The sequence below is a fragment of the Rattus norvegicus genome, chromosome 9, assembly GCF_021556685.1.
Source record: "Rattus norvegicus strain SHRSP/BbbUtx chromosome 9, alternate assembly SHRSP_T2T, whole genome shotgun sequence".
Lineage (NCBI taxonomy): Eukaryota > Metazoa > Chordata > Mammalia > Rodentia > Muridae > Rattus > Rattus norvegicus.
Window position 1 is genome coordinate 9214657 of NC_141542.1, and position 15712 is coordinate 9230368.

Sequence of the window (15712 nt, forward strand, 5' to 3'; positions counted from 1 at the left end):
GAATCTGTTAGTCATTTTACTTAATGAGTGGCCTATTCTGTCTTAGTAAAGCACGTGTGTGTGTGTGTGTGTGTGTGTGTGTGTGTGTGTGTGTGTGTGTGTGTGTTTGTGTGTGTGATGTGATGTGATCCTCTCTATCGAGTACATATATTCTTGTGTGGAGGCCTAAGTTCACATGACTAATCTATCGTAATTGCTCTTCTACCTTACTGAGGGAGGATCTCTCAGTTAAACCAGGCACTGAAGGCTAGTCAGGTTAACCAGGCTGTACGGGGATCCCTGTCTCAATATTTCAAGGCTGGGATACAGGCAAGCCTCCCCAGGCATCCGTCGTCAGCATGTTGTAACAAATGAGCCATCCCCACAGTGCCTTACCTATGCAAGTCTGCGTGTGTGACACTTCTTTAACCAATGAAGCTTATTAAGCCTATTTAATTTTTTATTAAAAATATTTTCCATGTTCATTTTTCTTTCATATTCTGATATACTTGATCACACTGAAGTTAATATCATTACATTAAAACATCTTTTGGGTCTTTTGTTTGTATCATGCTCAGAGAGAATTCTCTGTGGTAAAGATTAAGTAAGGAGAAGGCTTCCTTTATATCAGTTATTTCTTCATTTCACAATAGATTCATTTTTGTCAGGAAAGAGTAATATGGTTTATTTTTAAACCATTAAACTACTTTATTTAATAAATACTTCATTTTCAATCATATCAAAGGAAAATACCTAACTTTACCCATGAGGTCTGAAATGACATCTTTATTATAAATTAAATGGTTATTCTGTATTTTTTCCCATTGGAGTGCTAGGTGGGTTTTATCTACTAGACAAAAGTCTAGACATAACTTGGGAAGAGCAACTCCTAAGTGAGAAAATGCCTCTAAAAGGCTGGCCTATGGACAAGTTTGCAAGTCATTTTCCTGATTAACAATTGATGTGAAAGGGTCCCGTCCAACGTGGGTGATGACACTCCGATGCTGGTGGGTCCTGAGGAATAAGTCCTGAGGAACTAGGAAGCAGCAATCCCCCTAGTCTACACATCAGCTCCAGCCTCCAGGTTCTTGCTTTGGATTCCTGCCAGAATCATATGTATCACAGGATGGCCTTATCTGACATCAATGGGAGGGGAGGGAGGCTTGGTGCCCCAGGGTTAGGGGCATGTGGGTTAATGGGTAGAGAAGCACCCTTATAGTAGGAAAGGGAAGGAGGTGGGGAGAAGCCATGAGGGAGTTGGTGGAGGGGTAATCGCAAAGGGGATATAATTTGAAATGTAAATGAATAAAATGATTAATAAAAAAAGAATATAACTTGTAATGACTAAAGTCACAAAAGTAGACAGGCTCCAACAGAGGAGAAGATAGGGAGAAAAAGGACCTCTAGAGAGAGAGCTAAGAGGAGTTAGGTGTTATGAAGGAGGAAATGAGAAAAAACAGATATGGGACATTAACTGGGTAAGGGGGGTAGGTCAGGGGCACAGGGAGATGAGGTATGTAACACTATGAGTGTTTGAAAAGACCATAGAGGAAATATAGTATCTCATAAGTTTACATAAAGTGAATGTATAATTGTGTGTGTGTGTGTGTGTGTGTGTGTTAAGAGTTATACAACATGTGTGAAATAACGCTTTCCCCAAGTGCCACCGATTATATAACTGAAAACTACAGTGGCATGTATGCAAATCTTCCTTTCAAGTTGTCAGGTAAGTGAAAGAGATTGTCCAAAGAGCACATACTATTGCTATAGCTCCTTATTGCTTAAAACCTTACACACTGTGGACAGAGGACTTGGTGGACTTGAGCTGGAAGTGACTTCTCTGATAGTCATAGTGTTGGAAGGTACAAGCTATGAAGTGAGAAAAGCAATCAATAGTTTTCCCCAGATTTGAAGTTGCAAACTACAATAATGACCACTCTCGCAAGATATCCCCTAAGATCGAGCAGTGTTAGTTATATCTTGGAGATCAACAACACTCATCCAATTGGACTTAAGGCTCCTCAATAGGAGGGAACTCATACCCTTTACTGGAACCTAGTCAACCAACTGTGGTTGGAGTGGTCACAGACCCTAGTTGTTCCCTTTTCTGAAACCAATGTAATTTGTGTTGAATTCATGTGTATCCTTATAACCATCCACCATCAAGGAAGCCTCAATTCTCATTTCTGAGTTCAGTTCAGTAATTCTCACCTGATCAAACATCAGGGACCAAATGACTGGAGCTGTACAAATGCATTTGGTACATCTACAGTGCAAGCCTGACAGCTAAGGAAAAGTGGGTGAGAAGATTGCTAGAACGAGAGGATATGCTGCTTGCTGTCTTGAGAATCTCCTAAACGTAACAAGGATGATGCACTCATGAAATCTCAATGATATGGTTGCCTAAGTGAGGCACACATAATCAAACTATCATTTGACATGCTGATGTGTACCCACAGATGAGAAGCCATAGGCAATCAATGAGAAGGAGAATCGGTTTTCTGTGGGAATGAGTCCTTTATAGTTTATCCAATCCCAAATGGTCAGTCTACATACATAGGAGCATCACTGAATAAACCCTGCATGTGGTGTATATGCAATGTGCATATATAGAACAATAGCAAATAAGAACAAATCATAAATTTGAAAGGAGTGGAAGGGACACAAGACGATTCGGATGGAGGAAAGGGAGAGGTGGAAATGATGTAAATATAGTACCCACATACGAAATTCTCAAAATATGAAAAATTAACTTAAAAAGGAAATTACTTTTATATATTTATGGATTTCTTATTTAAATATCTAAAGTATTTTATTTATTCTTATTTAAGTATTGTTGACTGTTTAGTTTCTTTGGCACTTCCCTTTCTAAATGTCTCAACTGTTCAAATATCATCTGTCATTTAATTATTGTAATGACAACTGCCAAGTGTGTTGGGGACACAATAATTAATAAAGTAGGTTTGTCCCTAACTTCTCTGGGTCTTTGTTAATTAGCAAGAGAGTCACATTTTAAAGTGAACATTAAAATGGCTAAGTTATAAGATGTGGGCCTAAGTATGTGTATCTATTCAGTCCTCTACATCCATTTTCTACATCTGTGGCCTGAATACTAATGGCTTGAAAGTAGTACCAAGTGGGAGGCTGAGGTGATGGGTCAGTCAGTAAAGTTCTTCTTGTACAAGCATGAGGACCCAAGTCCGACCTCCAACACCTATGTAAAACCTCTATGCTGCTGCATGCATACATAATACCTCCACTGGGGACACAGAGACAGGAGGATACTGGACTTGTGCCTGGGAATCAGCTCCAGGTTCAATGAAAGTTCATGTCTCAAAAAATATAATAGAGATTAACTGAGATTAATCATCTGAGTGAGCTTCTGAATCATTACTTCCCTGAAATGTGGAACATGTACACACAGAACATAAAATAATTAAACAGACTTTCATCTATATACACAAAAACAGTAGAAAATAATTTAAAGATTTGTATCTAAACTAAACCTGTTTATCATTTTTCTCTAAACATAATTTAATAATTATTTACATAGACTTTTTACACTTAGACTATATTAGTTATTACAAATAATATAGAGGTTTCTTTGAGTATTTGGGAGAATTAATATAGGTCATGTGCAAATATCACAGCAGATCAAATAGGACATAGGCATCCATGGATTTTGTATACACATGATGTCTGAGAATCATCTCTCTAAGGATATTATGAAATGATATACAGGAAACCTTACATCCTTTGAGACCCAGCATAATTGCATGTATATGTATGTGTATGTATGTGTATGTATGTGTATATGTATATATATATTATGGTATTATATACATATATCTATATATTGAATGAACGATATAACATTATTATGTTTATATTATCAGAAAGTTGAGCCATGATATTTAAAACAGTATTAATAAATCATATCTCAAATCAATAAATAAAGTTATATGACAATATTTTAAAAATTATATTATTTTATGCATATAAGTGTTTTCGTTGCATGCATATTTGTGTACCAAGAATGTGCCTGGTACTCATGGAAGCCTGAAGAGAGCAAAAGTTGTGGATGTCTATGAGCTACTATGGTAATCGTACCCAGGGCCAGGTCCTCTGGGAGAACAGCCACTCAGCCAGTTGCACCATCTCTCTAAACATTTAGTTCTATAATACCCATATTGAATTTCTCAAATACCTGAGAAGGAGAAATTATTAAGATTTACTTTATGTTCTGCATGTGAGTGATTTGCCTGCATGTATACTTGTTCATTACGTGCAGTGACCATAAAGGCCAGAAAATGGTACCAAATCTCATGGAAGTGGGAGTTTATGAACAATTCTTAGCATCTCTGTGGATGTTAGTAACTGCCTCAGGTCTCCTGCAAGAGCAATGAATGCTGTTAACTACTGAGACATCTCACTAGCCAGGAAAAATTACTAGGTTTGCCCTCAATTTTAGATTAGTAAAACATGCCTAATTAAAGCAAGTGGTTGAAGAACAAAGCTCCATGATGAGAGGTTTTGACATATAATACACAAGTGTGTGTGTGTATACATACATACATACGTACACATATATATGTATGTGTATATATATATATATATATATATGTATATATATAACGTTCGAAGAGAAACATCCATCAAGAATAGTCACAATTCAACTTGCCATCAATGTGAGAAACAGTATTCTTAATGGGTACTATGGTATGCCCATCCCCTCCGTGGCCTTTCTGCTTGGTGAAAGCCTTTTGCCCTGCATGCTCTTTAGCAGTCTCTGTACTCCAAACCCATGCCTGGGAACAGGAAGGTAACAAAGTTTTCTTCAACAGCCTGTAGGCTCACAAAATTGAACCTGTTCTTTTATCTGCCTGTGTTCATTTAGCCCACCAAGCAGTCTTTATTAAAGCTGCGACATTAGGCAGTCAAAGTTCATTAATACCATTTATATAATCTCTGCAATTTCAATTAACTCAGCAAGACACTCTCCTACATGATAACAGTCTCATTAATTCAATAAAATCCCATAACTATTAACAATATGGTCGATGTTAAACGGGGTGTCACCTAGTACAAAATAATAGCTTTAACAGCTTGTGATGAAACTGAAGGCTTTTTTCCTTTAAATTTGATACGGTTAAATATTCAGTTCTTCTAGAGCAAGGTATTATTTCTCCATAAGAAAAAAAAAGTCTATGGAATTTAACATGTAGATGGGGTAGCGACATCTTTAGAAGTGAGATCCACGTAGGAGATAGAAATAATTTTATATTCAGTGATTGATAGGCTTGTTTTAACTTATTTAATATAATCTTCCACATTCCTATCTAGTCTTTCATACATTTATAGTAGTTCACATACATTAAATGATGGAGCATGGTGTTTTATTATTTTCTCTGTACTGGAACTTGTTTGCATTATTAAAGACTTCCTTGATTCAGTTTTGTCTTTTTCTAAAGAGAATTGAAGAAAGAGATTCAAGAAGACACTAGAAGCTAGAGAGACCTGCTGACTATGGTCATAAACTGGTGGAACTCCTAATGCAAAAATGACTTTCCTCCCCAAAGTAATTTACACATTCAACGTAATCTTTATCAAAATGCCCATGTTGTTATTTATATAAGCAGAAATTAAAATCATAAAATTCATATAAAAGTATAGAAGACCCTAGATAGGCAAAGCAGTCCTGAGCAAAAGCAATGTAAGATAAGTTTCTGTTTTAGAGTTCAAGCTGTGCTCTGGAGTCACAGTAAATAAAAACAACAGGACATGGCACAGATGTGGACATGGAGATAAGGGAACCCAACAGAACCGACCCAAAGGTGAGTGCTGTAATCCAGACACTCACTCGTTCCTACTGCTAGTTTGCCCATGAGAAATGACTATGGCAAGTTTCAATGAGATACTTATCTTGGGTTATTACTCAGATCATACATTAAGTTAGAAAGGAGAAACATATGTACTTAAACTTTTCCCTTGAAAAACATGCTTCTATTTTCCTATTTGTTCAGCTGCTGCTTTAGTACTTCAAAACATTTATAGTTTTTTTAATATAGTTTCTATAACTTTATTATTAAATTTGTCTGCGGACATTTGAATGAGCTGTATATTTTCAATTCTAAACAGCTATTGATAGGGTGTAAGGAACATAAAGCTGGGTGTGTCAATTGTAAAGTAAGCATCTAGCTTGCGATACGTTCTGGGTTTGGCTGCTGGAACTTAAAAACAAAAGACAGATATACAGCAGTATCAAATACAGAATTTAAGACAAACGTCATGTAGCTTACGAACTTTGTAAAATTTATTTCCAGTTGAATATTGTCTTTTCCATAGTTATTTTCTGTTTTATTAAGCTAGAATTTGGAGTCATCAACTAGATGTAACTTTTGATTGTCTTGAATTTAGTTTGAATATTCATTTTATATATTCTTAGGAAAATAAAGTACCAAACTATATGCATTTTTAGTATAACATAATAAACATGAATTTTATATGCATTTATATGTTAAATGATTTTTATTTTTAATGATTTATATGAATTTATATGAATATGATTTATATTTGTTTGTTAATGAAATGAATCAAAAGTCAGGGGTCCAAGACAATCTAAGTATAAACTTTAAAACTGCAGAACAGTCTTCTAGTTCTGCTACAGGAATTATTCACAGGGACGTTAACACTGGATTAGATTACTTGTCACAAGACATCACATTGTAACAAATGCTACACTTAACAACATTTACCATGACTTAAAAAAGTTGTATTAGTAACCTAGCTGCAAAGATGCTTATATGTGAACCCTGTAAGTTTACAGGGAAGACTGAACACCCCTCAGGAGACGGTCTGTCTGTAAGCCGGGAAGAGGGGATGTGGAGGAGGGCTGGGTAGCTTCACTGTGCAGATGGGTTATTTAACATTGTAACCTCACTCTGGATACAACAAAGTTTGCGCCATTGTCCTCTCATCACTCAAGCTGTATGGATATTCCAAGTCAACAGGATCACCTGTGAGGCATTTTCATTACCTGTTTATAAAGCAACTGCTCGTTTTCTCTAGCATAGCAGAACAGAACATCTGTAAGAATTTTTCTCACATTTTCTTGTTGGAAAAACTGCATTTCAGGAAACCTGAAAAAAAAATTGAACCTAATTAGTAGCTCCAGAAATATTCCCAGATTGTCATCTCTAAAATATGTTAAGGTCTGCAGAAGGTTTCACCACTGCTCTGATAACTATGTAGCCTGTGCCAGGATTAGGCTTAAAAGGAGTGATAAAGGAAAAGAAAAATCACTAAATCCTTCAGGCGCATGCCATCCTTCAACACTAAACATTTTGTTTCATGTACTTCAATCATTTCGTGTAGAAATTACAAGGGTGTTAGAAGTAAACGACACACAGCCAACCTATTTGGGGTGAGAAACTGGTTTTCATTTAGACTGCTTGTGGGAGTAGTCTGTTTCTTTCAGACAAACAGCCTGGTCTCATTAAACAGCCCAATCTTGTATGAACATGGTAATCCTCCTGCCTCCACTTCCTGAGTACCTTGACTGAGGTGTATGCCACCACATCCAGACACCTCATTTGGTTTTTTGAAAATAGAATATGCCTTTTTATAAAAGTAACTAAATTTTAAAAATATTTTTCTTTGCATCGGGATTTCAACATTATAACATTATAACATTATTGTACATTAGAACACTGATGGTTTCCTCTGCTAAACCATGGAATTAAATAGAACATGTACGTTAGCAGGTCTCACTAAATGTCTGCACAGAACAGTCTACAAGGTGCTCTGGTACACTATGAGATAAAAAAATGCAGACATTCTGCTCAAAGGGAGTTCAGTTCCCTATGATGAAATACACCCCTGAGAGCACACAGGGAACCCAGAAATGTACATACAATGTAAGGGCTGGAGGCACATCAGCTAGAAGCAACTGACAGCTTCAGGTGTCAACTGGATTCAGCCACATGAGGTATAAGCAACAATTGGTGAAAAAGATTATTAGCATGATCATTAGTGTGAAGGCAACTAAGACATACAGAAGGGTAAGAAGGCAAACAAGGCAGTAAGTGGACCAAAGGCGGCCATTGGAAAGGAGAGGTGAAAGGAGAGGTGTGTGAACTGATAGCAGATGGAAGCTTTGCTACAGAAGGAAAAGTGGGGCAAGTGTGGAAAAGTCACTGAATTTAAAACTCAGTAACAGTGCAGGGTTTAGAGAAGTGATAAAGACTGGAGGTGGGATAAGAAGAGTGTTTATAGGAAGGAGATTGTACAGAATGGGAGGAAATGAAAACCTCTCAAATGTAAGTAGAAAGTATTCAAATTCATGCTCAGATTTTCGAGCTAGGGCAGTGAAGGCTTAAAGCTTCACCTACTGAAGCAGGACCAGTAGTACTGATTTTCTGAGTAAGAAGGGAACAGGTAAGATTCTTGCACATGGGTGGCATTAACAACTAAAAAATGACTATTAATCTTTGAATAAAGACACTTTAGTTGAGAAAAAGTGACATCTTGGTTTTGGAATCATAAAGAAAAAATATAAGAGAATGGAGAAGAGGGAGACAACCTAGAACATGGAACAACAGGATATTTTTACCAATTCTAGAGCACAGAGGCACAGCACATCACTACCACCTAGAGCATGGAGACATAGCACATTACTGCCACCTAGAGCACGGAGACATAGCACATTACTGCCACCTAGAGCACGGAGACATAGCACATTACTGCTACCTAGAACACGGAGACATAGCACATTACTGCTGCCTAGAGCACGGAGACATAGCACATTACTGCCACCTAGAGCACGGAGACATAGCACATTACTGCCACCTAGAGCACGGAGACATAGCACATTACTGCTACCTAGAACACGGAGACATAGCACATTACTGCTACCTAGAGCACGGAGACATAGCACATTACTGCTGCCTAGAGCATGGAGACATAGCACATTACTGCTACCTATAACACAGAGACATAGCACATTACTGCTACCTAGAGCACGGAGACATAGCACATTACTGCTGCCTAGAGCACGGAGACATAGCACATTACTGCTACCTAGAACACGGAGACATAGCACATTACTGCTACCTAGAGCACGGAGACATAGCACATTACTGCCACCTAGAGCATGGAGACATAGCACATTACTGCCACCTAGAGCATGGAGACATAGCACATTACTGCTGCCTAGAGCACGGAGACATAGCACATTACTGCTACCTAGAGCACGGAGACATAGCACATTACTGCTACCTAGAGCACGGAGACATAGCACATTACTGCCACCTAGAGCACGGAGACATAGCACATTACTGCCACCTAGAGCATGGAGACATAGCACATTACTGCTGCCTAGAGCACGGAGACAGCACATTACTGCTACCTAGAACACAGAGACATAGCACATTACTGCTATCTAGAACACAGAGACATAGCACATTACTGCTACCTAGAGCACGGAGACATAGCACATTACTGCTGCCTAGAGCACGGAGTAACGAGGAATTGCCAATTCCAGCGAGTACTCTTCAGTGGAGTCCTTTAGTAAGAGTAACCTCTGATGTACTCCATATTATTATAACATACTGCTTTCTCTTTCTGAGACCTTAGCTGCACTGTGTTTCTTACATAGTTCCTCTAAGTCCAAGCTATGCTTATCCTTGAACTAAGCTAGGCATCCCTGAGGAATCTTTTTTCAAATCCTATTTAATGTTATATAATTAAGGCAATTTACTCAGAGTTTAAATGACTTTTGCTTAAAATTCCCTTTGATGTGCAGGTGTCCTAGACTCAGGTTTTCACGTTCTTCCTTAGCATCAAGGAAAACTTTTTGGGACTCAGAAAACAACCTAAGAATCTGAGCAAGTTGAACTGTCATCTGTGAATGACCCTCACTGTGGCAACTCTCTAGTTACCCCAAGTCCCCATTTGACCATCAGACAGCAGTCAGGGTAAAGGATCAGTATACAATCAACGAAGGAAACCGCTATTCTTAGGGAAACTTAGGCAACCTTTTTGTGTTTTAGACAAGATTTTTGTATGAGAAAATGTCTGTGCCTTTCCTAATTATATGACTTAGACTTACTTCTATTGCTGAAGTACAGTGCAGGAACAAAATTTGAATCAGCTGCTTCAGTAATTTCATGTCCCCTTTTCTGGTCTATTACTTGGAAATGTTCTATGCACACAGACAAAAATAAATACTGTTTGGGTGTTGCAATACAATGATCTTGGAAAAACAATGAAAACTGTTATATTCACTTTGCCTCATATGTCTATGAATTATGTATATAGTTAGTGTTTGCAATCTAAATATGAAAAATTAAATTACATTGTACACAATTCATGGTTTCATTTAAAGGCATACTAATCACTTGGGAGATTACAAATGAGAGAGCCACAAGAATTAAAATTCAGCTAGATAATTTAAATTGTTCATTTTCAGTAGATCTCAGTCAACTGAAAATGTAAGTTAGGCAGCGGCATGTTACTCCAGAGTACATCTATACTCTACTCTCCAACGTTCAAGTACCCACTCAGGGACTGTCATGTTACCCTATAACTTTGGGGAAGTATGATTTGCTCTTTAAATTCTGTTGAGCATTAAGTAACTGAGGAAGAAATATATGGGAAATTTCTGAAAATGAAACACAAATTTGTGCTCTTTCATCAGTTGGAAAAAGAACTAATATTCACAGAAGGTTTAACTGGAAAAATCTAGAAATCATGCAGTCTAACGCTAATTAGTTAGCAATGAAACTAAACCTAGAGAAGTAGTAAGTTAGAAGAGAAGTTAGTACCAGTAAGTGGGCAGTCAACAGAGCAGCAGTAGTAGGCCGCTCCATCCCTATGGAGACAAGTATATCTGAGAAACGCTTATCTTAGGAAAAGTATGTGGTTCAAGTAGCACAGAAGGACCAAGCTCAGACTGTTGATTGGTGCAGTGGAGCAACAACACAAACCCAAACATATTACGTTCATAGAACAGACATAAAGGAAGAAAAAGCACAGAATAGCACTTCTAGGAACATCATCCTCGGTGATGTGTGATAAGATTCAGAACAAACTTCAGCTGTCCTATGTTCCTCAGAATTCTAAGCAACTCTTTTGTTTTTAGACACCCATGTGAACTCATATGTATTTTACATGGATAGAGTATTTTCAAAATCAATGTAGTTCAGGTATGATTAGAAAGGCAAATTTGAATTTAAATCATTAAAAAACAACACTGACCAAATTGAGCACAGTTTAAAATTCAGAATCACAAATAATAACCTTAACTTAATGCAAGAAAAGAAAAACACGAGTAGTTTCTGAAAAGGTGTGACTGGGAAAGGCATTAATATCAAAACTTTCAAAGTTCCTGATTAAGACAAAACAAAAGACCACATAGAAAAATAGGGAAGAAAAGGCACAATACAACTAGAGAGTAGAGACAAATGTAAGTACCACATTACTGAAAACAAATCAAAGTCCAAGAACAGTTACTTTTATATTTAGCTAGAAAAGGAAAATAGAATTAGAAGTTACTTTTGGAATTGTACTTGTGTAGGATTAATGAAGTCATCATAATAAACACCCACTGTCATTTATGACAGGAATAGAATATTATATTTAGCCAGAACATAACCAAACTGAATAAGATAATCATGAGCAAAACCCCCCTATATTTATCATACTAGATGTTGTAGGATGAGTATACTACAAAGCAACAATGGGTAAAGCAGTATGGTACTGGCTTGAAAGAATATACACAGACCAACTATCTTTTGGCTTATGACAATTACACAAAGAATAAAGAAAGGGAAATGAAATAGTCTCTTAAATAAAGAGTATTAGACACATTGGGTATCTATAGGGAAAATATTAAAATTGGACCATTAGATAAAAACAAAATCCTTTAAAGGTGACTAAATTTTAATATAAAACCCCGAAAGAAACTACTAGAAGAAAATGTAGGAGAAAACCTACATTGGCCTGGGAAAATGACTCTCTTTTAGATTTGAGTTTACAGTGCTGGCAAGAAATCAAAACAAAAGAATGACTTGGCATCACTGTGAACAGATTAATAGCAGTAAGTACATGAAATGTGTGTGTAAGGCTTAAGGTTCCATTCTAAAGGATGACACAGGACCGGATAAACAGTTCTCTGCACCCAAATCCCGGGGGAGGGAGAGCTAAACCTTCAGAGAGGCAGACACACCTGGGAAACCAGAAGAGACTACACTCTGCCCACATCTCTGACTCCAGAGGAAAACACCAAACGCCAACTGGGATCCTGGTGCACGGGGGCTCAAGGAAAGGGCAACGCAGGTCTTCCTGGTTGCCGCCTCCACGGAGAGCTCATAAGCAACACCCTAGGAGCAAACTTGAGCCTCGGGACCACAGGTAAGACCAACTTCTCTGCTCCAAGCGACCTGATTGGAGGCCTCAGGACACACAGAGGCAAAATTCCTCTAGGACCAGACACTACCGGTTTTTAGCAGGATTCCCTACATCACGGATCCCTGCCCGCAGCTCACTGCTCCCAAACCCCATGGGAGAGAGAGACCTCACCGCCCGGACAGGTGGGCACTCCTGAGACCACAGAGCAGAAGAAACCACCAACACTGCCCACCCCTGCCCACATCCCTGGCGCAAGAGGAAACTGTATACGGCCTCTGGGTTCCCATAGATAAGGGCACAGGAGCAGCAGGTCCCCCGCATCTGAGACACCACTGGAACCTGAAGGGACTGACCAAATAAACAGTTCTCTGCATCCAAATCCCGTGGGAGGGAGAGCTAAACCTTGAGAGAGGCAGACACACCTGGGAAACCAGAAGAGACTACACTCTGTCCACATTTCTGACTCCAGAGGAAAACACCAAATGCCATCTGGGACCCTGATACACCGGGGCTCCCGGAAAGGACGGTGCAGGTCCTCCTGGTTGGGGCCCTCTCGGAGAGCTCATAAGCAACACCCCACGAGCAAACTTGAGCCTCGGGACCACAGGTGAGACCAACTTTTCTGCTCCAAGCGAACTGCCTGGTGAACTCAGGACACAGGCCCACAGGAACAGCTGAAGACCTGTAGATGGGAAAAACTACATGCCAAAAAGCAGAACACTCTGTTCCCATAACTGGCTGAAAGGAAACAAGAAAACAGGTCTACAGCACCCCTGACACACAGGCTTATAGGACAGTCTAGCCACTGTCAGAAATAGCAGAACAAAGTAACACTAGAGATAATCTGATGACGAGAGGCAAGCGCAGTAACCCAAACAACAGAAACCAAGACTACATGGCATCATCAGAGCCCAATTCTCCCACCAAAGCAAACACCGAATATCCAAACACACCAGAAAAGCAAGATCTAGTTTCAAAATCATATTTGATCATGATGCTGGAGGACTTCAAGAAAGACGTGAAGAACTCCCTTAGAGAAACACAGGAAAACATTAATAAACAAGTAGAAGCCTACAGAGAGGAATCGCAAAAATCCCTGAAAGAATTCCAGGAAAACACGATCAAACAGTTGAAGGAATTAAAAATGGAAATGGAAGCAATCAAGAAAGAACACATGGAAAAAACCCTGGATATAGAAAACCAAAAGAAGAGACAAGGAGCTGTAGATACGAGCTTCACCAACAGAATACAAGAGATGGAAGAGAGAATCTCAGGAGCAGAAGATTCCATAGAAATCATTGACTCAACTGTCAAAGATAATGTAAAGCGGAAAAAGCTACTGGGCTAAAACATACAGGAAATCCAGGACTCAATGAGAAGATCAAACCTAAGGATAATAGGTATAGAAGAGAGTGAAGACTCCCAGCTCAAAGGACCAGTAAATATCTTCAACAAAATCATAGAAGAAAACTTCCCTAACCTAAAAAAAGAGATACCCATAGGCATACAAGAAGCCTACAGAACTCAAAATGGATTGGACCAGAATAGAAACACCTCCCGTCACATAATACTCAAAACACCAAACGCACAAAATAAAGAAAGAATATTAAAAGCAGTAAGGGAAAAAGTTCAAGTAACATATAAAGGCAGACCTATCAGAATCACAACAGACTTTTCGCCAGAAACTATGAAAGCCAGAAGATCCTGGACAGATGTCATACAGACCCTAAGAGAACACAAATGCCAGCCCAGGTTACTGTATCCTGCAAAACTCTCAATTAACATAGATGGAGAAACCAAGATATTGCATGACAAAACCAAATTTACACAATATCTTTCTACAAATCCAGCGCTACAAAGGAAAATAAATGGTAAAGCCCAACATAAGGAGGCAAGCTACACCCTAGAAAAAGCAAGAAACTAATCGTCTTGGCAACAAAACAAAGAGAAGAAAAGCACACAAACATAACCTCACATCTAAATATGAATATAACAGGAAGCAATAATCATTATTCCTTAATATCTCTCAACATCAATGGTCTCAACTCCCCAATAAAAAGACCCTGCATTCTGCTGCCTACAGGAAACACACCTCAGAGACAAAGACAGACACTACCTCAGTGTGAAAGGCTGGAAAACAACTTTCCAACCAAATGGTCAGAAGAAGCAAGCTGGAGTAGCCATTCTAATATCAAATAAAATCAATTTTCAACTAAAAGTCATCAAAAAAGATACAGAAGGACACTTCATATTCATCAAAGGAAAAACCCACCAAGATGACCTCTCAATCCTAAATATCTATGCCCCAAATACAAGGGCACCTACATACATAAAAGAAACCTTACTCAAGCTCAAAACACACATTGAACCCCACACAATAATAGTGGGAGATTTCAACAACCCACTCTCATCAATGGACAGATCATGGAAACAGAAATTAAACAGAGACGTAGACAGACTAAGAGAAGTCATGAACCAAATGGACTTAACAGATATTTATAGAACATTCTATCCTAAAGCAAAAGGATATACCTTCTTCTCAGCTCCTCATGGTACTTTCTCCAAAATTGACCATATAATTGGTCAAAAAACGGGCCTCAACAGGTACAGAAAGATAGAAATAATCCCATGTGTGCTATCGGACCCCCACAGCCTAAAGCTGGTCTTCAATAACAATAAGGGAAGAATGCCCATATATACGTGGAAGTTGAACAATGCTCTACTCAATGATAACCTGGTCAAGGAAGAAGTAGAGAAAGAAATTAAAGACTTCTTAGAATTTAATGAAAATGAAGGTAAAACATACCCAAACTTATGGGACACAATGAAAGCTGTGCTAAGAGGAAAACTCATAGCTCTGAGTGCCCGCAGAAAGAAACAGGAGAGCATATGTCAGCAGCTTGACAGCACACCTAAAAGCTCTAGAACAAAAAGAAGCAAATACACCCAGGAGGAGTAGAAGGCAGGAAATAATCAAACTCAGAGCTGAAATCAACCAAGTAGAAACAAAAAGGACCATAGAAAGAGTCAACAGAACCAAAAGTTGGTTCTTTGAGAAAATCAACAGGATAGATAAACCCTTAGCCAGACTAACGAGAGGACATAGAGAGTGTGTCCACATTAACAAAATCAGAAATGAAAAGGGAGACATAACTACAGAATCAGAGGAAAATCAAGAAATCATCAGATCTTACTATAAAAGCCTATATTCAACAAAACTTGAAAATCTGCAGGAAACGGACAATTTCCTAGACAGATACCAGGTACTGAAGTTAAATCAGGAACAGATAAACCAGTTAAACAACCCCATAACTCCTAAGGAAAT

General features: G+C 38.5%; 1 protein-coding gene across 14 annotated transcripts in view; it reads right to left on the bottom strand.

The window, feature by feature from the left end:
• The window catches only part of Tbc1d5 (TBC1 domain family, member 5), a 529632-nt gene that overhangs the window by 241510 nt on the left and 272410 nt on the right, over nt 1-15712 (bottom strand). For all 14 annotated transcript variants that reach the window (XR_015628837.1, XR_015628836.1, XR_015628835.1 and 11 more), the window contains 1 exon segment: nt 7016-7118. Coding sequence is in view for 8 of the 14 variants with exons in the window: in XM_087567202.1 (XP_087423328.1) it covers nt 7016-7118 (103 nt within the window). In the remaining 6 variants the exon portion in view is untranslated.